The sequence below is a fragment of the Quercus lobata genome, chromosome 3 (genome assembly GCF_001633185.2).
Source record: "Quercus lobata isolate SW786 chromosome 3, ValleyOak3.0 Primary Assembly, whole genome shotgun sequence".
Classification (NCBI taxonomy): domain Eukaryota; kingdom Viridiplantae; phylum Streptophyta; class Magnoliopsida; order Fagales; family Fagaceae; genus Quercus; species Quercus lobata.
In genome coordinates this window covers 49925453-49948834 of record NC_044906.1, presented here as the reverse complement: position 1 = coordinate 49948834, position 23382 = coordinate 49925453, and the positions used below count along the sequence as shown (strand labels likewise).

At 37.1% G+C, this 23382-nt stretch overlaps 1 protein-coding gene across 1 annotated transcript; it reads right to left on the bottom strand.

Annotated features, from left to right (window-relative positions):
- Nucleotides 1-18738: 18738 nt before the first annotated feature.
- On the bottom strand, nucleotides 18739-19971 carry LOC115981505. The gene has a single exon (XM_031103695.1). The coding sequence runs from the start codon at nucleotides 19891-19893 to the stop codon at nucleotides 18937-18939; it is 957 nt and encodes a 318-aa protein (XP_030959555.1). The 5' UTR covers nucleotides 19894-19971; the 3' UTR covers nucleotides 18739-18936.
- Nucleotides 19972-23382: the final 3411 nt, after the last annotated feature.

Below are 23382 nucleotides of genomic sequence, written 5' to 3'. Positions count from 1 at the left end.
GCAATATGGCTTTCACAGGATACCGGGAAATAATGTTATCAAATTTCCCTCAGTTTTCTCTTCTTTTACAAAAAACTTTATCGATAGTTTTTCCTCTCAAAAATCTCCTCCTTTTCTTCGTAACCTCCCCCTCCTTTTATAGTAAAATTCTGGAATCCCAAGGGAACCATTGGTTCCCCTGTTTCGTCTTATGGTTAACAGAGCCTGTTCCGTGCCCATCACTCGGCAGGTTCTATTTCCTGTTTTTTCATTCTTTCCCTCTTTTCAGCTTTGATTCCTTTGAAAGTCCATGGCTGGTTACCTACTTCGGGATGTGCTGAGGTATGCCCTTCTCTATCTCACCGTTTGGCAGTTCTCCCTTTTTGCCTTTTTTCCCACCCGGGCGGAATCCCATTCTGCTGATTTGAAAGACGTCTGTTTCCATTCCCCTTTTCGTACTTCTCCATTCTGGTTCCCCGAGACGCTTCCCACTTGCGCCATGAGAGGTCGCTGGTTATTTCCTCTTTTTTGCTGGGTCTTTTGGCACTTGTGGCTTCTACTCTGTTTCTTATTTTCTTTTCTTGTCCTTTTCTTTCGAACTGTCTTAATCTTCCTTTGACTGTGCTTATGCACCTGGAAGGATCCACGTCTCTTGGTGGTTGCTGAGAATCCTTGCTATTTTTCTTTAATCTTTTGCCATGGGTTTCTTTTCCTTCTTGATGCTTCTTCTTTTGGGCTTCAAGCCTCTTGGGCCTGCCATTTCTTTTTCTTTCGCGGTCCCCTTGCACCAGCTTCCTTGGCTTATTTTCTTTTGGGTTTGGCTCACTTCTTTGGGCTTGAGCACTGTGATCTTTTTTTAGACCTCAACAGGAACTAAGGAGAGGAAGATGGAGGGTATGAACACTACCTTATATTCTTAGGGAAGAGAGAAGAATCAAGAAGATTTGATGTGTTCTTGTGTTTTTTGGGAGAGAAATATGGTGAGAAAAGAGAGAAAAAAATAATGCCCAAAACAACTCCCAAAAACCTAATTTTTCAGTTCTAGTCCAATCTGAGGTGTCAGGGCTATAAATAGCCCTTGGCATGCTTTTCAAGGCTCAGCGCACCTTGTAGGGCCGGCAGCCCTACAAAGGCCGCCGTGCTAATGTCATCGTGACATCGGCAAATTCATCATGTTGCACTTTTTCAATTTTGACTTCAGATGCGCATTTGGAGGTCTTCCCAGGCTCAAATTGAAGGGACCTTTATGTCCCTAGAAAGCTCAAGATGTATAGTTTTTAGAAAGCTAAAGAAATTAAAATTCCAATGGTTGGATCAAAAGTTATGGCCTTAGGAAGTGTGCTAACACGCTTTTCACAGTTTTCTCATTATCTCAACCGTTTTAGCTCCGATTTTGACTAATAAATAGTCGTTGGAATGAGAATTTGATTATCTTTGCAATGGAATTAGTCTCGACCTTTTTTGACTACCAGATCAAGATTAGGGTTTCTAGGGCCCACCAAGAGTCAACTTCGGATCAAACTTGGTCAAAGTTGATAAAATTCTCCGAGGAGCTCGGGTTTAATATAAAACCATGAAAAATCTTGTTTTACGAGGATCTTGACCTTCGGTAAACCCAAGGTTGACAAGGGGCATTTTGGTCATTTTGGCTAAAAAAAGGCACTTTGGGTGCTCTGGTGTCCGAACGGGTTGTGCCATGCCATTATATATGTTCTTGTGAGGTCAACCATCGCCCTATGATAGTCGCAATGACTTTCAGAATTGTAAATATCTGATGAAAGTTTTGGTTGGATCTCAGATGCCATCAATTCTACCAACTTTGCCTTTAACAGTATTGACAATAGTATGGATAACGAGACTGACAAAAGGTCCAAGGCAGTTGTGCCACTTGATTGGGAAATTTCGCTCTTTAGATTGCTTTTGTTTAGTAACAGAGAAGGATACGATACTCCATGAGGATATGGAGCCGTAGGGAGGCCTGTAATGAATAAGTCCCCTTGACCTCCGTTCTTGATCAACCCATTAACCTGACCCTCATAGCTCATCGAGGAAGAATCGGTGATTATGGCATTTTCAAATTGAATGATTTTATTGTTGATCAAGCCTTGGATCGTCCCCCTAAGGGACTTTCACTTTTCTAGGCTATGTCCCTAGCTACTAAAATGGTGCTCACATGTCTTGAACCCGAAGGGGAATCGATTATACGTCTCGGCAAAATTGGGGCCACTAGGCGTTCTTTCCACAATATATGATATAATTGCTAAATCAGCATAGGAAAAGGAGGAAACTTTTCCAGTGCCTCTTGGACTTGTAGGGCTGGTACCATCTACCTCGCAGGAGCATCATCATTTTGCTTGGATCGGCCTTGCCTTGGTTGGCTTATTCCTTGAGGAGTTCAGATTGTGGGAGCCATGTGACTCTTTTGCCCTCGAGATCTCTTAGATCTCTTTTCAATATATGATCTTTCATTGGCCTATCCTATAGGTGCTAGGGCATCCATAACATCAACTCCACAAGTCAGGTCACTTGTTAAGGTGTCAATGCGAAGGTCTATCAGCCGATACACAAGGTGAAGAAGTCTATCTTGCTGATTTTCCAAATGCTCGATCCTTGCATTCATCCCGGCAAGTGTAAGCTGCTCGTTAGAGGCCATACAACACTCAACTTCTTCTGATTTTCCCCACCAAATAATTCCTTGGTCAATTAGGCTCTGGACCTCCTTGTTAAACTCGTCACAATCTCCTAATGAGTGTCCCCGTGCTCCTGAATGGTATTTACAAGTCTCACCAGTATTTCCTTGCTATTTCAATTCCCTTAGGCATATGTATCCTAAATCCACTAGAGCCACAAAAAGGCTATCCAGGTACCCATGCAGATCTTCTGGCTCAGGACAGTCATCCTTCTCTCTCATTATTGCATTCACGTCCTCACCCTAAGCATCAAAGGTCGTGGTAGTGGCAGCTTTGGACTGCGTAACACCCTCGAATATTATGGCACTGCTATCAATCAAGCTTTGGATCTTATGCCTTAATAGGTGACATTCTTCTATCAAATGCCCTAGAGCATCATAATGAAACTTACAAGTCTTTGAGGGATCGTAACCTTCTGGAAGATTGGTGACTGGCTTAGGGATGACTGGAGTGATTAAGCCCCCATTTAATAGAGAGGAGTCTAACTCGGTAACCGACATAGGGAAGTGGTGGGACTTCTTCGGCTTCTTCCCTAGATTCCCCATGAGATGTGAATTTCCTTTGGCCTTTTGGACGAGTAACGACTTAGACAATTGTACTCCCTATCTTCAACCACCATATGGACATCTCCTTCTTCGACCTTGGCATCACTTCTCTTGAGTTGTTGTTCCATCAGAGAATAGAGGATAGTTGGGTCAACAATCTTCTTGGTCTTAATACCCTCATCGATACGCTCCCCAATGGGAATCAAGCTAGGAAAATGAGTGACTTGGGCACTGATGATCTTCTCATAATAAGGAGGCTTAAGGTTATCAATGAACCACTTAATCATCTTATATTCCATCTATGGACGACTAAATTTCTTAGTTCAATATAAGTCAAACAAGTAAAATAGTTTCACAAATGTGAATTTGTATTGATGAATATGTGGTACAATTCTCTAAAATTTATTAAAAAAATAATAAAAATTTATTAAAAAAATAATAAAAATTTTAAAAAAAATTTAAAAAAAAAAAAAACAAAAAAGTGATCCTCTGATTCAATCTCCTTGCAAGACTTATTGATTGGAATTGTGGTAATATGATTTTGATTTGAACACAAAATATTCTTCAATTTGGCTGAGGAATGGATTGAAGATCTTTGAAAATGAATTACAATGAATCTTTGGCTATGAGCTTGTTAGAAATTCTTTGTTCTTCACGCTCTTCGTGTGTTTTTTGTGTTCTTCATGCGTTCTTCTTCTTCTTGAGGGTTTGTGGTGGAAGTTTTTCGGAGCTTTAGAGGCTTGAATCCGTAGAGCTTTACTGATTTGTGGTTTGTTGAGGTTTCTAGAGGCTTTCAAGCTTGATTCCAGTGAACTTTGAGATCTAGGTAGGTAGTTTGGATGATTCTACTTCGAATGTTCTTCATATTTGAAGGTTTGTGGTGGAAGTTCTTTGAGGCTTTGGAGGCTTGAATCCGTAGAGCTTCACTGATTTGTGATTTGTTGAGGTTTCTGGAGGCTTATAAGCTTGATCCAAATGACCTTTGAGATCTAGGCAGGTAGTTTAGATGATTTCTCTTCGAATGTTCTTTGTATTCAAAGTTGAAGTTTTTGAATTTCCTGGAGGCTTCAAGGCTTGGTTCCAGCAGAGCTTCTAGACCTCTAAACTCAAGATCTCTTCCCAGTCCTCTTCCAAGAAGTCTTGGTCTTTTGAAATGCCTTAGGAAGGCTTCTATTTATAGGAGTTTGGGGTGGGTGAGTGACACGTGATGAAGTCTAATTGGTGACACATGTCACAGCCTGATTGGTCCCCTTATGTCATCACTTACACATGTTGGACTGCCCATGTCATTGCTTACAAGTGCTGGACTGCCCATGTCATTGCTTACAAGTGCTGGACTACTTATGTCATCGCTTACACGTGCTAATGTGTGATTGGTTTTTGCATGCATTTTATGCCTCTATTTCAATGACACTTGGCAAATTTCTGTAGGTTTCTGAGTAGTGATAGCAAAACCTAGTAGCAGTAATGCGAGGCCCGAGTTCGGCTCAAAAAGGGTGTATATGTCATGCAATCCTTAATGAAAGGGAAAGACTTTTTCAAAGCACCGCAGAGATATATATGAAAGCAGATAAAGGTGTAGCGGAAATTAAATTTTGCAACACTATGTTTGCATGTGAAGGAAAGCTATAAAGTATGTGAGGAAAGCAGTAAAGCATGTGAAGAAAGCTGTAAAGCCCCATGAAAATACCTCATACCCCCATTTGGAAAATGATTTTTTTTGGAAAAAGATGTTTTGCTCTTTTGAAAATAGTCTATTAGGATATAGTAGAAGGAAGCCCCGTAGGCCAATGCCAATTTCTGTGTTTATGAAAGCCAATGTCCAAAGATTAGGTTTTATCAAAAACTCTAAAGGCTAAACTCTCATTCATCCCTAGTGGAATCGCCACTCTGTCGACGCTCGACCTCGATTGAAATGGGGTAGTGGAAAACCGCCACCATTGTCGTGGGCCTTCATTCGACCACTCACCGTGGCGACACTCCCGTGTGCGCAGGGCCGTAGGAGGCCCTTCTCAATGGTGATTACGTGTGTGCACATATGTAATGTGTGGCATGGTTTGCGCAAGGCTTCGGGTGCTCTCTCTTGGTGGAGGAAGATAGGTCTACCTTTGGCATTATGGCAGGATTTTGGGCCAAATTTTAAGAGATTACCAAAGGTAAGTGGAGTCACCACCAATCATTGGGTTTTTCTAAGGTGTGATTGGTCACCTGTTTCTAGTTGATTTTATTACCAATCCTAGGTTAAGAAAAAGACATTTTTCCTAATCTAATATGGATGGCAAAAAAATCTTGATTCTTAGGTCTAGAAGTTTGGTCACATGTGGGGAAGGTATTAGGCAACCCCACAACGCCTATCCAAGGACAGTCCTTTGTTTTGATAAAACCTTAATTTTCGGAGATTGGCAGTAAAAAACATGATTTTGGCATTGGCTTTCGGGGCTTTGCATGTACGGGGGCTTTGAGGTTTGGCTTTTGAATGGGTGTGGTCCCAATCTATGCTTTCCTAAGGCTTTCAAGCAAAGTGCCAAATTTCTACAACGAAAATCCAACGACATGTCACCTTACTTTCGCAGCGGAAATTAGGCATCGCTTTGCCTTAAGTGACATGGACTGTAACAATCACACCGAAGGGGGAAAGCATGTATATATATACATACATCATGCACAATGCAAGCACACAAAGCAGGAAAGTAAATGCTTGCATCCCTAAAGCATGGCCCAAAATATAGGTGCAGGAAAGTAAACAGGGGTCATCATACTCTAAAGATGAGGACGAATGGTACATAGCATGATATACCTAATACAACCCATCTAAAAGAGAAAGGGATGAGAAAGGAAGGGGTTCAAAAGAGTACATAACCAAAAGGGAGAGGCTAGACCCCTAAACCTACAGAACACAACCGCTTGGCTCATATCTACATGCTTGCATCCGCGCCCTTTTTGCTTGCGCTTAGGAGACCGTGCCCTAGTTCCATGCATCCTCACTCCATGTGTGTACATGCAAAGGCAAAGACAAGAAACCAGTAGACAGACAATGGAAGGAAAAGATGCAAAGAGCATATGAAGAAGGCATAAAGCAAATAAGCATGATAGACATAGCGAGCAAAGAAACAAGAAAGTAAGCAAACAAGCAAGAAAGCAAATAAGCCAGAGAGCAAACAAAAGGTGGTGTCCACGATGGACAAATGTAGGTTTGGATCGAATATCCACAACTCCATTGTTTTGAAGTAGGGACGATGCACTAGCAAGCAAGACTCATGCATGAACATGCAAGCAAATGTGTACAGATGCATGGAAAGCCAACGGGTGGCACAAACAAGCATGGTAAGCATATCATCCATGGAGCAAAAATGGGAAAGGTATGCACAAAGCAACTAGCCTCATGGTGATGCATCCCAAGTGGTTACATCCAAACAAGACATCATAGGCATCAGATGTAACCACACAAGGTCAAGCTCGCGGAGGGCGCCAAACATGGCAAAGCCTAGATCCAGAAAGGCTAACACAAGCATAAAGCACAGAAGCAAACAAGTATAGACATGTAAATAAGGTTGATCCAAACCCTTTGATGAGGGCCAAGGTGTACGGAAAGTGACAAAGACCATAGGGCTTAGATAGGGTCCAAACCAATAGGTCAAAACACAAGAAAGAAAAACAAAGTGACAAAAGGGCTACAATAGCACATGACATGACAAACATAGCCTAGGTCTAGGCACACAAACATGGCATGAAGCGCACGAACACATGGGAGATAGCATAAATTTTGTAGAGAACATAGATCCAAGCACACAAGCATGCAAATACATAGATCCAAACATCTAGGCATAGAAACATGTATGTAAACGTGTAGAAACTTAGCACATAATCATGGAAGAACATGAATCCAAGCATATAAGCATGTGAGGACAAAAATCTAACCATATAGCATGGAAATAAACACATAGATCCAAGCAAGGCATAGCCAACAACAACATACAAGCATGTGAGCATGTAACCCTAACAAAGCAAAAAGAGGAACAAAATATAGGAAAACACAACATAAAGCATAAAACATGTAGGAAAGACAAATAGACATGTAAACAAGCATAGAAACATGTGGATCTAGCCAAACAACATATGGGAAAAATAGATCTAAGCATAGAAAGCATGGCATAAAGCAAAAAGCATGTAGATCTAAACATATAGGCATGTAAGGATGTAGATCTAAGCATAAAACATGACATAAGGCATACAAAGGAAGCAGATTTAAGCTAGAAGCACAAATAAAGCAAGAAATATGCTAAAGAAAGCAATAAATCATGTTATTCAAGCAAAAAGAAATGATAAAAAACTTGATGAAGTTTTAAACAAAAAGGAGTACGGGAAAAAGGAGTATGGATAGTAGCTAAAAAGCTACATCCATACCCCTTAAACCTCAAATCCAAGGTATGGAACCAAGGAGAGGAAGATGGAGGGTATGAACACTACCTTGTATTCTTGGGGAAGAGAGAAGAATCAAAAAGCTTTGATGTGTTTTTGTGTTTTTTGGGAGAGAAATATGGTGAGAAAAGAGATTAAAAAAAAAAAGCCCAAAACAACTCCCAAAAACCCAATTTTTCAGTTTTGGTCCAATCTGAGGTGCCAGGGGCCATTTGTAGCCCTTGGCACGCTTTTTGAGGCTCGGCGCACCTTGTAGGGCCGCCATGCTGATGTTATCGTGACATCAGCAAATTCGTCGTGTTGCACTTTTTCAATTTTGACTTTGGACGCACATTTGGAGGTCTTCCCAGGCTCAGATTGAGGCGGTCTTGGTGTCCTTAGAAAGATCTGGATGTATAGTTTTTAGATAGCCAAATAAATTAAAATTCCAATAATTGAATCAAAAGTTATGGCTTCAAGAAGCGTGCTAATGCACTTTTCACGGTTTTCTCAATATCTCAACTGTTTTAACTCCGATTTCGACCCATGAATAGTCGTTGGAATGAGAATTTGATTATCTTCACAATGGCTTTGGTCTTAACCTGTTTTGATGACCGAATCAATATTAGGGTTTTTGGGGCCCACCAAGAGTCAACTTCAGGTCAAACTTAGTCAAAGTTGCTAAAATTCTCTGAGGAGCTCAAGTTTGATGTAAAATCATGAAAAATGTAGTTTTGTGAGGATCTTGACCTTGTTTGAACTTCGGTCAACCCAAGGTTGATTAAAGGCATTTTGGTCATTTTGGCCGAAAAAGGCACTTTGGGTGCTTCGGTGTCCGAACAGGTTGCACTATGCCATTATATATGTTCTCATGATCCCATGCAGAGAAAATGATATTTTTGGGTTTTTCAAGGTCCGGCACACAAATCAAGGGCGACCAAAATATGGTATCAACAACCCCCACTGGCCACCACCATGTAGGTACAGATACTGATGGCTGATTATCTTTTTCAAAATTGATGGCAAAGATGCGGTGTTGATGACTTCTTAGTGGCACTAGAGATAGGTGGTGATGCTAGACCAATAATGGTGATGGGAGAATGTTGGGTTTGTTTTTGTTTTTTGGTCACTACTAGCAGTGGTGGTGGTGGATGGTTGACCAGTAATGGTGGATGGCCAATGATAACGTGAGAACTGTCGGTGAAGGTTGATGGTGGTGAACTAGTGGTAATGGTGGTGTAGGTTGATGGGTTAGTTTGGGTTATTTATTTAATTTAGGAAGCTAAAATATGAAAAGGCTAATAATTAGGATTTAATTAAAAGAGATGGCCATCGTCAAATTTTTATTGATGGAGTATAGAGTGGAGTAAAGAGAGTGGGACAGAAGATTTGGACTCCGAATCCAAATCTTCTGTACCATTTTTCCTGTTCCACTCTAAATTAATTATGTTACACATGGCATTTTTTTTTTTTTTTTTTTTGTAAAGCATAGAGTAAAGCAAGAAAACTAAGATAGGAGATTTGGACTCGATACATTTGTGTGGCTTTGACAAGCAACTAGTGCTATTGTGAAGCTCAAATGGATAGACATTTGTATATGGGTAGCCAAAACTGGTTAACAGTGATGAACTGGCATATGCATAAGGCTTTTAAAATAGATAAATTTTTGTCAAGTTCCTCATAACTCAATCAGCACTTCTTGTTGTTTTCAATGGAGATATACAAGATTAGTCTAATGCTATTGTGAAGCTCAAATAGATAGTGGATAGACATTTATATATGGGTAGCCAAAAATGGTTGACAATGATGAACTAGCAGATGCAAAAGGCTTTCAAAATAGATAAATCTTTGTCAAGTTCCACATAACTTAACCGACATTTCTTGTTATTTTCAACGGAGATATCTAAGATTCAAATCTTTCATTTCTGTTATAATTATCAAGTTAATAATAATAATAATAATAAGCTATGAAACACATGAAAACAATAAGGCTTAAGGCTATTGAATGAAGAACAAAAGCATTGTGTTTTAACTTAAGGCTATTGAGTTTGGGGCCAATCAAGAACAAAAATCCTTCAAGATTTATGGGTTGTATTTTTTGTGCCAAAAAGCTATTAGCCAAAAGGGAAAGTTACGTACGAGGAGAAAGGTGCAAGTGGACCTCTTTCTCATGTACACACGTGTATGGTGAAAATACATGGCAACAAAAAAGAATAGTCCCATTCTTATCTCTCTTTTTTTCTTGTACTTCCTTTTCTCTTTCTAATTTATCTTCTTGTTTATATTAATCCTGAGTTGAGATTTGAACTATTTTTGTTATAAAAATAATAAAATAGATGAGTAAAGAAAAATATAATAATATAGTTAAGTGTGATGTGGAAACTTTTATAACATGTCATCTTTGCTAATTTAATTAATAATAATTTTTTTCGTATATAACAATGAAAAAAATATATTATTCTTATACTATATATTAGGGGTAAAAATAATAAATTCATACAAACTACCTTTTCCATTATTTTATTTTTCTTCTCAACCGATTCTCAAAAATAAATAAATAAATAAATTATTCTCAACCAAATATATATAGGAAATTTATATTTATATTCTATTATTTCACTTGTTGGTATAAAACTAAAATATTTTCTATTATTTCACTTATTTATCTTCATCACATTTTCTATCGTATTACTTTTTTATCCTCACAACCAAATAGATGCCTTAGTTCTTAGGGTGACATGGCTTGGCTTGGGGTTTTTAGGTAAGCATACTCATGGGCTTGTGCTTGCAAAGATGTGAAGCAATCGATTAGTGGCATGGGTTACACAACATTAATAGTGTAGTTTTATCTATGAGACATGGTTTGTGTCTAGTGTATTAGTGCATTGGAGACGTTGGGATACAGACACAGGTCCAATTTTGGACACGTCTCTACATCCTAACGTGTCCAATACAACTAATACACTAGAACCAATTCTAACCCTTATTCGGGTAGCATTTTAGTGGGTTGGGAGCAATGGTGGGACTCTAACATGGTAGATTTGTGAGAATGAAAACTTTTTTTTTTTTTTTTTGAGAAGAATGAAACTAAGCTTAGTTGCATTTTTTTGGGGGGCAGGGAAAGAGCTTTTTGCCTGGTAGTGTGTCTAAATATTAAAAATGAGTTTGGCAACTTTTGGAGTGGGATTGCTTATTACTTATATTCTATTTTTAAAAAAAAAAAATTATAGGAAAAGGTTTCTCTCCATATATCTTTTTTTTTAGAGAGTTGCAATTTATAGCATCCACTCTTAATGATAGTTCTTTACTATTAAACAAAGACACCAATCAGTTTTTGGTGTAGGCAGAGATTGAACCTCAGATCTCTTATTCAACCATAAAAAACTTTACCAGTTGAGCTAACTGAAACCCACCTATATATCTAGCTTGGAAAGAAACCTTTCAAACACTTCGTATATCTAGTTTGGAGAGAAACTCATTAAACGCCTCACATATCTTTTAATGGAATATGAATTTTGAAAATATATTCTAACCATTGCATTATATGCTCTTCATGCTCTTGACACAGATGTCAAATTTCGTTCAAATCAAATGTTATTTACTATTCGATCAATAAATTTATTTTTAATACGTAATTTTAGATCACAATAACTTAAAATTTAAATATCTTATTGATAAAATAGCTATTCATTATGATTTTCTTGAAATTTTGCAAGCACAGATGATATAATAAGAAGGACAAAACTTATGTATAGTACCTTAGATATTGTTCCTTAGGTTCCCTGTAAGGTTGAATTTTATCAACCATCTTATTGGTTTTATTCCGTACCAAATTTTCTTGTATTTTAGCAATTAGTAACCGTGTATTTAAGTGGGAATCATATAAGGATAGTGTGTGTGAAAGTGTGAAGAAATGCTCAAGATTGTGCAAAGAAGCAGGGACTAGCGATTGGATCTCATGGGTGGCTCGCGGCTTGCAAGCCGCCAAAAAGGTGCACACGTGTCAAGTATGCCACAAGCTGAAGAGTCGCACCAACTATTGCACTACAAGATAAAAGTCCCAGGCTGGCCAGGCCATTAGTTCGCGGCTTGAACTCATGACTCAACCCAGTCACAAGGTCAAGTCGCCAGAACACCCTGTTTGGGAAATATTGACTTTTCACATTCCTTCTCACCCTACTATATATATACCCTTATACCCACGATATTTAGAGAGCTTCCAAAGAGAATTTTGAGAGAGAAACCCTAGAGAAAAATAATATTGAATCATCCACAATCTTCATATAGAGACTCTTCAAATTCCTCTACTCTCTTCCTCTCCATTGTCATATCCTTGATAGGTACATTACCAAAACCTTTTCTCACCATACCCATATCTGTGAGGAGGCCATTTGGTGTTTAGTAAGCAGTTAAGAAGGGACCAATTTCATATTAGTAGATGCTATGGTCAAGTAGCGGAATCTGGTAAGCTAAAGAAGAAATAGGTTCGGCGTAACCTCGTTGGAATAGGAGCTTGGAGGGCTTAGGTACATTGGATAGATTAGGCTTGGAGGGTCTTCTGCTGTTCATGTATCCCAACTACATTCTTTAGTGGATTGTTTACCGCTAGGAGAGCGGCGGAGAGGTTTTATGCCGAGAGTTTCGGTTTCCTCTTCGATAACACATCGAGTGTTGTCCTTGTGTTTGCATCTCTCTTCCCTTAATCTTTTCTATTTAATTTCTACTGTGGATGTGATTTTATTTGGTTTAGATTGTTTATCAATTCTGTATTAAGTTTATGTTCATTTTTCGCACATTAATTGTTTGATATTAAGCTTGAATTGGTAATTTGTAAATTGGGGGTTTAAACGTTCAAGGTGTTTTATACACTTATTGAACTTTCATTCCCCTCTAAAGATTCTGCCATGTGGCTACTTAACTTAAAAAATATACTTTCATCCATGAGAAAAAAAATCACATGGCAGAACCTTAAGAGATGAACCTAAGGAATAATACCTAAGTACTGTACCTAAGTCTTGCTCCAATAAAAATATGATATCCAACGGTTAGATTTTCAAATTTTTTACATCTAATAAAAAGATATAGGAGGAGTTTGAACTTTAAAGGGTTTATTTCCAAATTAATTTGGAAAAAAACTTTTTTCCAAATTTATAGCCACCAACAAACCATGCAACTATCAAGGAAGTCAATACAATACCAGTTCCATGGTTTAAAAAACTGAACAGGTGAAAGAACCGAAAAAGGAAGTGGTTCTTGGTTTTATGGTTGGATCGGAGTCGAATTGATAATCGGGGTCAAACTGATGGTGGAACCAATGATGTCATAAATAATTTAATTAATAATTTTAAAATTATAAAAATTAAAAATAACTTATAATTTTATTTACCAACAATTTTAAATGAGTTTTCATACTTTATATTAAGTATGAATGGGTAGGGTAAAAAAGTATAAACAATTAAATTAACATTACAAAAATAATGACAATAATATAAATTTTTTTTAACAACATAATTAAGAATACATAATTTAATTGAACTTCCCTCAACTTAGGATTTATATATTTTTCTTGTAAAGATCTACTCAAAAATAAAGGGTGTTAAATTAGATGTTAATGACTTAAAATACAAACTGTTCTTTAATATTTAATAAATAAGTTATATATCATTACCAATTAATATTAACACCAAAAAAAAAAAAAAATACAAGGACACATGGCTGCCATGCGTTTAGGTGCATCAACTGAAGTTCCCAATTACCATGTAAATGCAATTAGTATTATTTTATTTGTTTTCTTTACTTTTGTTGGCTTTAAAACATAAATCACGTCATATAAAAAAACAAAACAACATAAACCATGTACTTAAACCCCACTGTTAATGTTTTGTCTTTTGTGTCATTAATTTTGTTTTTATCCCACTCTCACCCACCCACCCACTTTTTCTAATCCTTATTCTCCATCAATCATGGTCTTTTTGGATTGAGGGAAAAGAAGGAAAAATAGAGTAGAGTAGAGTAGAGTAAAATAGAATTGACTCAAAATTAGCTTATTTTCAACCAACTCTACTCTATTCTCCTCTATTCCCCCTTCAATCCAAACAAGCCCTCAGACTTCCAACTTCTCATCTCCTTAGTTACACAATTTCAAAATCTCTCTCTCTCTCTCTCTCTCTCTCTCTCTCTCCAATTCATCACCTAAAAGGCTAAAACCAAAAATTCTTCTTTTTAACTCTTTTAAGCACTACATTTCTCACTTTGCTTCTCCCACCTCTTTAAATCTTATTTTACCCACAAATTTTAGATTTCCTCAAATCTTGTCTTAGATCTTACTCACAAGCAGCCATGTTGCCTTCCTCCCCCCTATTCTTCTCTATTCCCCCTCCCTCCCCCCTCAATCCAAACAAGCCCTCAGACTTCCAACTTCTCATCTCCTTAGTTACACAATTTCAAAATTTATCTTCTCTCTCTCTCTCTCTCTCTCTCTCTCTCTCTCTCTCTCTCTCTCTCTCTCTCTCTCTCTCTCTCTCTCTCTCTCTCTCTCTCTCTCTCTCTCTGCCAAACCAATTCATCACCTAAAAGGCTAAAACCAAAAATTCTTCTTTTCAACTCTTTTAAGCACTACATTTCTCACTTTGCTTCTCCCACCTCTTTAAATCTTATTTTACCCACAAATTTTAGATTTCCTCAAATCTTGTCTTAGATCTTGCTCACAAGCAGCCATGTTGCCTTCAATGAGAGATAAGCACCAACTTTGTCGTCAAAATGAGGAAGATTGTTGTTTATTTTGCTCAATTTTATTGAAATGGTTGAAAATTGTTTTAACCGTTCTGGTTTTTCACAGTTTGACTGGTGGTTTCCAGTTAAACTTGTTTTTTCTTTAATTTTCGGTTTTTGATAAGAACCAAATCGGATTAGTGCCCTGTTTTTTATTGAACCGGTCAAACCGACCAATCCAGTTTTTTAAACCATGATCGTTACCAGCCATACCAGGAAAATATACTATACCGACCATTAAACTGGTACCAGTACTCCTCTAAGACGTATTGGAAAAAATACCTGGTTGTATCAGCTTATTTCGGCTGTACCAGTCGATATTGGCGTTTCGGCCGATACAATAAAAAAAAATTGAAAAAAATTATCAAAAAACATTTAATTTAATCTAATATATTGGTTAATGTACTTAAGCTAATATGAAGCTTATAAAATATGTGAATTTTAAATTTTATGTTGATAAACATTAAAATTAAGAAATTCATACTTACATTAATAATACAAATATATATTTATGTATAGAAATATATAGATAATGATAAACCGAAATGTCTTGTTCTCCTAGCCAAATCAAAACAACCTCCAATACAAAATTGACTCCCTTGGCAATTGTTCCCAAATTTGGGCTTTTTGAAGCTTGTACAAAATTTAGGCCCAAATATACCCTAAGCCTTCTCAAAAATTTCATTGCCATTATGTATTTTTCATTTTCATGTACTTTTGATAATTGTATTTAAGTAGATATAATCTAATGTTGAACAATTTGGTCTATTTATTTGACATTATATTTAACATATATTTGGATTAGTTCTATGTGCATGTTAAAGAATATATTTATTTCAAGAAAAAGAAAATATAAATATGAACCATGACAACCCATCCAATAATTAGAAAGAAAAATTCAAAAATAAATTGTCATAGCTATATGCGATTTCACTCAACATGGATACTTTTTGGTACAAGTTATAGCTTAATGCCAAATGTTAATTATCAGAAGAATGTAATCTACTAGAATTCATTTTACCAGAATTCAAAATCTTAGGGCAGTTGAGTTACCAAAAGTTACCTCCGACGCGATGCCCAAATCCCAATTTAAATTTTAAAAGATACGGTAAAGACTAAATTGGACAAGAGCCATAAAGGCCTTAGTATGAGCAATCTTGAAACACAGCATGAACAATCTTGATGGCCTAGTAAGAGTTACCTATGATCGGTATGCTTCTTTGACTGCAACCTTAAACCTGTCAACCAAATTCTGAAACTAGGCATAGGTAACAGCGTAAATTCCTTAACTGAGTTTTAAGCTAAAACATGGCCATTTCACACAGGCACACACAAGAGAGAGAGAGAGAGAGAGAGAGAGAGAGAGAGCCAAACTAGAGGCTCGAAACCAATCAGATAGCCATCAAATTTTGTTACTCTTCAAAACAGACAACACCAACTATTTGCGAACAGCCTGGACAAGAGCGTGTAAATCAATGTTCGAGTGTATGCAAAATAGATAAAATGGGGAGAAGGGGGTAGGAAGTCTATACATAACTATCAGATCTAAAGGGTAGATAAATCAAGAATTTAAGGTATATTATGCAAGTTCTAGTTAAGACTGATAATTATCAGGATCCCCAAAGAAGCAGGTTTCCTCAGCTAGCTTTGGGCTTGAGAATTGCCTATGCTTTAAAATAACTAGGCCAAAGCTGGACTGTGTAAATCTGAGAGTAGGATCCGTGAGCCACCAATGCAATGAAACACCAAGAAAGACCAGGACAACCAGCAACATAGGCAAACTAGAGCCATGCAAGAAAGGTCAATTTATATAGGACAAAATTACCTGATATATTGTACAGAACAAATAGTTCCCTTTTTTTTGTTTTTTTTTTGGGGGGGGGGGGGGGGGGGGTGTTGTGTGTGTGGAGAATGTCAAAAGATAATATTAACACAATACACAATTATATAGAGAAATGCAAGAACATTAAATCAATTCTTTTGAACAACCATATATTTGGAAATTACAACCTGCCATATATTAATCAAAAAAAAAATCTCGAACTTGTAGTGTGAGCAAATAAAAAACAAAATTAATATTGAGGTGGCATCACATACAACTAACACCCACAAGCAAGTTTTTCTGTCGCTAAGAAAGCCCTCTAACTTCTCTTAGGCAGTAGAATTGTCGTTCCTTCACTCTGAAGGCTTCTTGTTTTTCCACATATTAACAGTGTTAATCCATGGACTATTAGGGTTTTCTTTCAAGGGTTTTCTTTCAAGGGTTTTGGGAAACAGTTTTTATTTTTTTGAATTTCTCTATTCCTGTTCTGAGATTACAAATCTGATACATCCACAATGGAGGACTTGACTCAAAATTGGACTAAACTTACGCTATCAGAGAGGGAGGGACCAGGGTATTGTTCAGAGAATGATCTTAGTTCTCAAGACCACATCATTGCAGCAAAGTTTCTGACAAAGAGGGCCCTTAACATTGATTCAATAGCTAGAACGTTTACTCTGTGGCAGTCACGAAATGGGTTCCAGGTTCGCAATGTCGGAGATCATAAAGTTCTGTTTATCTTTGACAATGCCACTGATGTTGATAAGGTGCTAAAAAAGGCTGAACCTTGGAGTTTCGACAAACACCTTGTGATCATGCAGCACAGCGTTACAATAAAAGCAAGGCAGTGGAAGAACTCAGGTTTGATAAGACATTGTTTTGGGTGCAAATTCATGGGTTGCTGTATCGTTTTATGAATATCAAAACCATATATTGTGAATGGAGGGGAATGGAGGGAGAGGAAAAGGGAGTAGAGGGAAAGGTGGCCAGAACATAATAAAAGTTAGTACATTCCAATCACCTTCCCTTCTCTTCTCCTATCCTCTTTCCCCATCTCCCTCCATCCAAACACAGAGGTTGTTCTCCCAAGAAGAAAAGGCAAATGCCATCTAAAACCTAATGTATATACCGTAATACATACAGATTCAACAGCATTAGGATCAACACTGGCAGATGTTTGCTCAGTTGCTCCTCATCAAGATCAGACAGACAAACCCAAGTCCTGTTTAAGAATTTACTGCCTTCATATACCATCTCTTATGTTAGAGACCAAATTAAATTTCACCGATCATTACACAAAAGAAGGCCTATATATGAATTTTGTGTGTGTTTGGATAAGCATAAAATCCAACCATAACCAAGCCAACTTATGTACATCTTTTAAAGCATCACTTTTTCTAGGTATAATTATACTTTGCCTAACTTATTTTTATAAAAAAAAAAAAAAACCAATAAAAATAAAAGGCTATCCCAAACATACCCTAAGCCACCAAAGCAGGAAGAACAGAGGCCCATATATGAGACTAGCCAAGTCAGAAGTTTGATTAAAGCTCATGCAACGAGTTCAGTTTTAGCTTTAGCTGCCAATACCAAGCAATAGATGCAGATGGAGGAGTATCAATTTTATTATAAAAACTCAATATGAAGAAATCTTGTGCAGGCAATAAAGACAAGATCTCCTCAAAGAAAATTGAAGAAGCTAAACAGGAAACAACCCAATTGATATCTCACCAATTTTTTTTTTTTTTTGATAGGTAAAGGAAAAATTAAATATCTCACAAAATATAAAACAAAAGAATGCTTGAGCAGGCAATATGTACTTGTTTTGGAACCACAAACGACTTTATCCTACAAGCACATCAGTTAGGTCCTCACAAACATATTCCGAAACAAAAAGAACTACTAGTTAATAAATTGAGCATTAAATCATAAACAAAACAGTACTATTAATTAAGGGTATGGTCAATACTAAAGAGACAACAGAAACATAGCCACACAACTTCAACCTACCATGATAGTAACAGAGCACGAATTATCTTAATTACAGGACAGACAACCCACTCATCTAAACAACTGATAATAGGTTTCATCCAGTTTATATGTAAGATAATCAAGGCAAGCACTAGAAAAAACAGTGACTAAGAAACTATTACTCACTGTTTTAGAACAGACAGGCAAGACCAAGAAGGGGAGGGGAATTGAGGAAGTCTCCATAACTGTCAGCATCTCAAAAGTAATAAGTAGATGAATCACGCTAAAACGAACCCATTACATAATGAAACAATAAATTGGTACTAACTAACTGGGTCTTACCATATTATTACACCTAGAAAGTACTTAACCAATACTCAAATAAGAATGAAGTCGAAAACTTTCAAATATGTTAAGCTTAGACAAAGTTCCTTGCATTCATTAGCACACTATAAGAAGAAAGAATAACTCATGAAATCAAAATGCGAAATTTCATTGTCACCCAATTTCCGCCAATGCCATAAGTAAACACCAGTAGTACCAATTAGAGAAAAACATGAAAAAACCGAAACGAAGACATCATTACTATTATCAATATCATGTGATTATTATCTAAGCTCAAACCATCTCAGACATGCATTTTTATTCAACATTTCCGAGGGTTTTCTTATAACATGTTACACTACTACAAATTTATATTATTAGCAGTACTAAAGAGCAACAGCAGTAAAATATTAGTACAACAAAAATTACACTGCACTCACGAAAACCCCTTGCGAAGCTTTTGAATTGCATTGTACATTTTGCGCCTCGATCCGACGGCGTTTATTCCCATATCCTTAAGATCCTCGAGCGTCAACAATGGCAAAACGTCGTCGTCCACCTCGTGTATCTCAAACACCGGCGCGTACCGGCTCAACCCTAAGTCGATAAGCCACGACCTCACTCCTTCACTCGTCTCGCATCTCCGATCCCTCGAATCCGACTCCGGATAATTCTCCAATTCGGCGTCGTTTTCCTCCGAAACCCTGGGCCTCGATTGCCTTCTATTGTGCCATATATCGAGTGCCACGTTGTCAACGGAATGGACTGGACTATGCTCCTTCAATGGACTATCTGAGTCTGGATCGAAGAAATCTCGAAACCCTTCGTCTTCTCTGCTATCTCCTTCGGGTCCTGCCGATTCGTCGATTTTCGATACCCAATTGGATCGGACCCGTTTCGCTACGGAGCCCCGTTTCGCTTTCTTCCGGTTCACGAATTCTAGGTTTCCGTCACCGTTATTTTGGTTCCTATCCTCGTGTTCTTGGATGATGACGTCGTTAGAATCTCCGCCGTTAACGAGGTTAGTAATGGAGCGAGCCTTAACGGACTTACTAGAAAGAGGCTGAGTCTGAGGATGAGGATGAGGATGAGGCTGAGGATGAGGCACGTGCGAGTGGTCCTTGGGGAGTCGCCAGGGTTGGTGTTTGCTTCGACGCACGTGCGATTCGTAAGAGAGAGTGGCGGGTTGGTCACCGATCTCGCCTAATCGGACGCTGGGCCGGCGCTGTCGTTTTGGGGCTAAAGCTGGGGCCGGGTTTTCGGATGAGGGTGGGGCGGTTGATACAGTTATTGCGGCAGTTGTGGTTGTTATTGCTGTGGCGGTTGCGGTTGTTGTGGTGGCGGTTGGGCCGCCTGGGATTGGGGCTTCTGGTGGTTGTAGCTCAGTTGCCATTACAGTGGCTGAACAGAATATAGCGCACAGAGTATAGACTATAGAGAGCGTGTGTCGAGTCAGTGTGCGTAGGATAAGGGTAGATCACGGATAGGGAATCTGGGATGGATATGTCATTAAAATTAGACCCGAACCGGTTTTTTTCTTTTTCTTTTTCTTTTTTTTTTTTTTTTTTGGTGGAAAAATGCATATTACCCCCCTTTAAATTGGCCAATTGTGATTACGGTAAGAATTCGAATTTGGTAAGGATGTAATGTAAAATTTATATTTTACACTATTTAATAAAAGATTATCACATATCAATATTTTACTTAAGACTGTGTTTGTTTTAGGTGTAAATGGAATTGGGAGAATATTTTACACCCAGATGCATGTTTGGATGCATATATAAAATAAAGTCAAACTGAAAATAATAAAATTTGATTGTAAAATAAGTTCCTTGATCTGTAAAATATTTTACACATCTCATTTACCTTCAAACCCATTTTCCAAACTCACACAACCGAAGAGAGAGAGAGAGCTAGAGCTAGAAGGGAAAGTGACAAGAAGACCCACCCAACCCCTTCACCAATCAAATCACGCCATCCCATTCCCCTCCCCTTGCCAGTGAGTACTCCTCCCCTTTTCTTTCTAAAGTCTCTCTCTTCTTCCTCATCTTTTCTTCTCTTCCGTGTCCCTCCTCATCTCCTCTATCTTTTTCAAACCCACCTCTGACCAATCAAGTCCAAATCAGGCACTGCACGTATCCAATCTTGTGTCTGCCATTAAAACCCACACCATCCTTTCCCGATTTCGAAGCTCCATCAATGGTGGTGATTGTGGGTTTTTTTTTTTTTTTTTTTTTGCTGATTGTAAATAATTTTGTTCTTGTGTTTTGGTGGAACAATGGTTGGGGTGATTTGTGGGTTTTAATGGTGGTGGATTGAGGTGAGTTCTACTGTTGATGGTGGCCAATGAGGGTGGTGGATCAGTGGCTAGGGTGGTTTGTGGGTTTCAATGGTGGTGGATTGTGGGTTTGGTAAATGGGTTTTGATATTGATTTTAAGATTAATGTGTTTTGATTTTTGTTATAATTTTTCAGGTTAATTGGTTATGTGGTGGTTGATGATGGCTAGTAATGGTTGGGTTTATAGTAGCCGGTGGTGGCTAGGTTTATGGTGGTGATTGTGGTGGCTGGGTTTTCTAAAAATAGGTTTTTACATGCAATACCAAACACTGAAAAAACTTTTCTTGCAATTTTTCCATAACACAAACAAATAACTGAAAATATCTTCCTTTCCGTAAAATATTTTACACATTGCCAATCACAACCTAAAACTCAATACATTTTATCGCACATTATAACACCATATTAGCTTTTTACTTAAAACATGATATATAGTATTTATTGAGATATTATCATGTGTGATCATATATATTTAATTATTAGTAATATGATGATGTGACATGTCCTTATTTGAGGGTGTTAATTAAAATATTTACATCAAGTCCTTATAGAATTTAATCTCTTCTAGAAATGTAAGTTTTATTTTTTTTGTTATTTTAGTCTTTTATGATTACATTTGCGGTCACCATTCATCATTTAAACATTCAATTAAAAAAATTTTCATTAAGAAGGACTAATGATCATAACAAATTACTTCAATAATTCTTTTTTTTTTTTAAACATTATTTAACTAAAAATCAAATTTTGAAATTTGAAAGGTGTAATTTGTATTTTTGCCTTTATATATATATATATATATATAAACCGATTGTTGGGGGCAAAGTGATTTGAATCCTAAATGTTGCCCTTAACTTTGTGATTATCAAGCATCATACACTAGTACTAACTCACTCTCTCACACTACCATCCAAATACGTATACCTTCTTCCTCAATATAAAAGTACGTTTAATTTTGACCTAGGTGTTAGAGAGTTTGAGACCAAGCGTTGATTTGTATTTTTATCACCTTTTTTTATAAACCGATAGTTAGGAGAATCGTGATTTGAATCCTAAACGTTTACATTTGAAATATCACAATATGTTAGTTGAGTTACAAAACATTTCGTTAAAGTTGAATTTTATTATGTAATTGATTGCCTTTTTATAGGAAGTCAAGTCACTTTATTTCACTTTAAGTTGGGGGATAGAAAAGCGAAATAATAAAAAATGGTAAAAATGATAGAAAAGTGGAATGTTAGAAAATGTTTCAGTTTTTCCTCTTATGTATTTGGTAGAAAGAACGGAAAAGTGAAAGAACGGAAAAGTGAAAGAACGGAAAATGTTATTTGAATAAATTTATTGTTATACCTTTAAAACGTAAGGAGATGATAGAAAATATTAGGCAAATTAGTAAATTTCAAATAAAAGAACATTTTATCTTCACTTTTCCTCTCAAATTGGGAGGAATGGTGTTTGTGGGTTGAATGGAAAATTCCAACAATTCCCTTTTCCATCCTCCCTCTTTTCTACCAAGCCAAAACAAATGGAATACTACAATTTTCCATTCTTCTCATTTTTCACTCAATCATACGGACCATAAAGAACATTTGTTTATTAGCCTTTTGTTTTGTTTGGTTGGGAAAATATTTTTTTCAATCATGTATGTCTGGTAAAGAGAATGAAAAACTAGAAGGATAAAGAGCAACCATTATTATTAAAAGTTAAAGAATAGAAAAAATTGGGTTAGTTTTGTACTTTTCTTCTTAATGTCATTTTCTCGCCTTTTCTCCCTAATTTGGAGAGGGGAAAAAATGATGGCCTTGAGTGGAAAACTCTATCCATCCCTTTTTCTTTTTTCACCCCTTTCACTCCAACCAAACAATGAAAAATCACATTTTTCTATCTCATTTCCTTCCTCCACTTTTCATCCTATCACTTTTCACCCCAACCAAACATAGTGTTTGTTACTTCCCAATGAAGATGAGACTATTTTGAATCAAGTTTCAACAAGTGCACAAGACACACATTAACAAAAGCCTTTTCAAATGGATCGAGTTGGGCTTGGCAAATCCAAAGGAAGACACAAGACAAAGGCTAAGGGATCTCAAAGTGGGCTTGGAATTAGATTCTTTGGCCCATTATGGTTTCTTTCCTTCGTTTGAAAATTGAAACGCTTCTCAATTATGCTCTTTTCCTCTCTCTTTAACAATTACTCTCTATCATATTTGATTTCATTTCATTTATATTCTACCATACTTCACCATTGATATCATGTAGAAGAAAACAAAGTTGTTCCAACACTTGTACAACGATGCTTCATTTCAACCACTCCTTTTTCTTATCTCTTCTTTCAATCATATAATATGAACTCTCTCACAAAAGAGAGAGAAAACAATTAGGAAGGAGTAAATGCAAAACGTAAACAATAGAAGAAAACAACAAACAATCACAACTGAATTTATCAATGCAGATGCAAAAAAGGATATCACAATTAATGTAAAATCTTTTTTCTCAAAACACTGGAAAGCACCAAAAGATTGTAAGACTAATTTTGTTTCTCCATT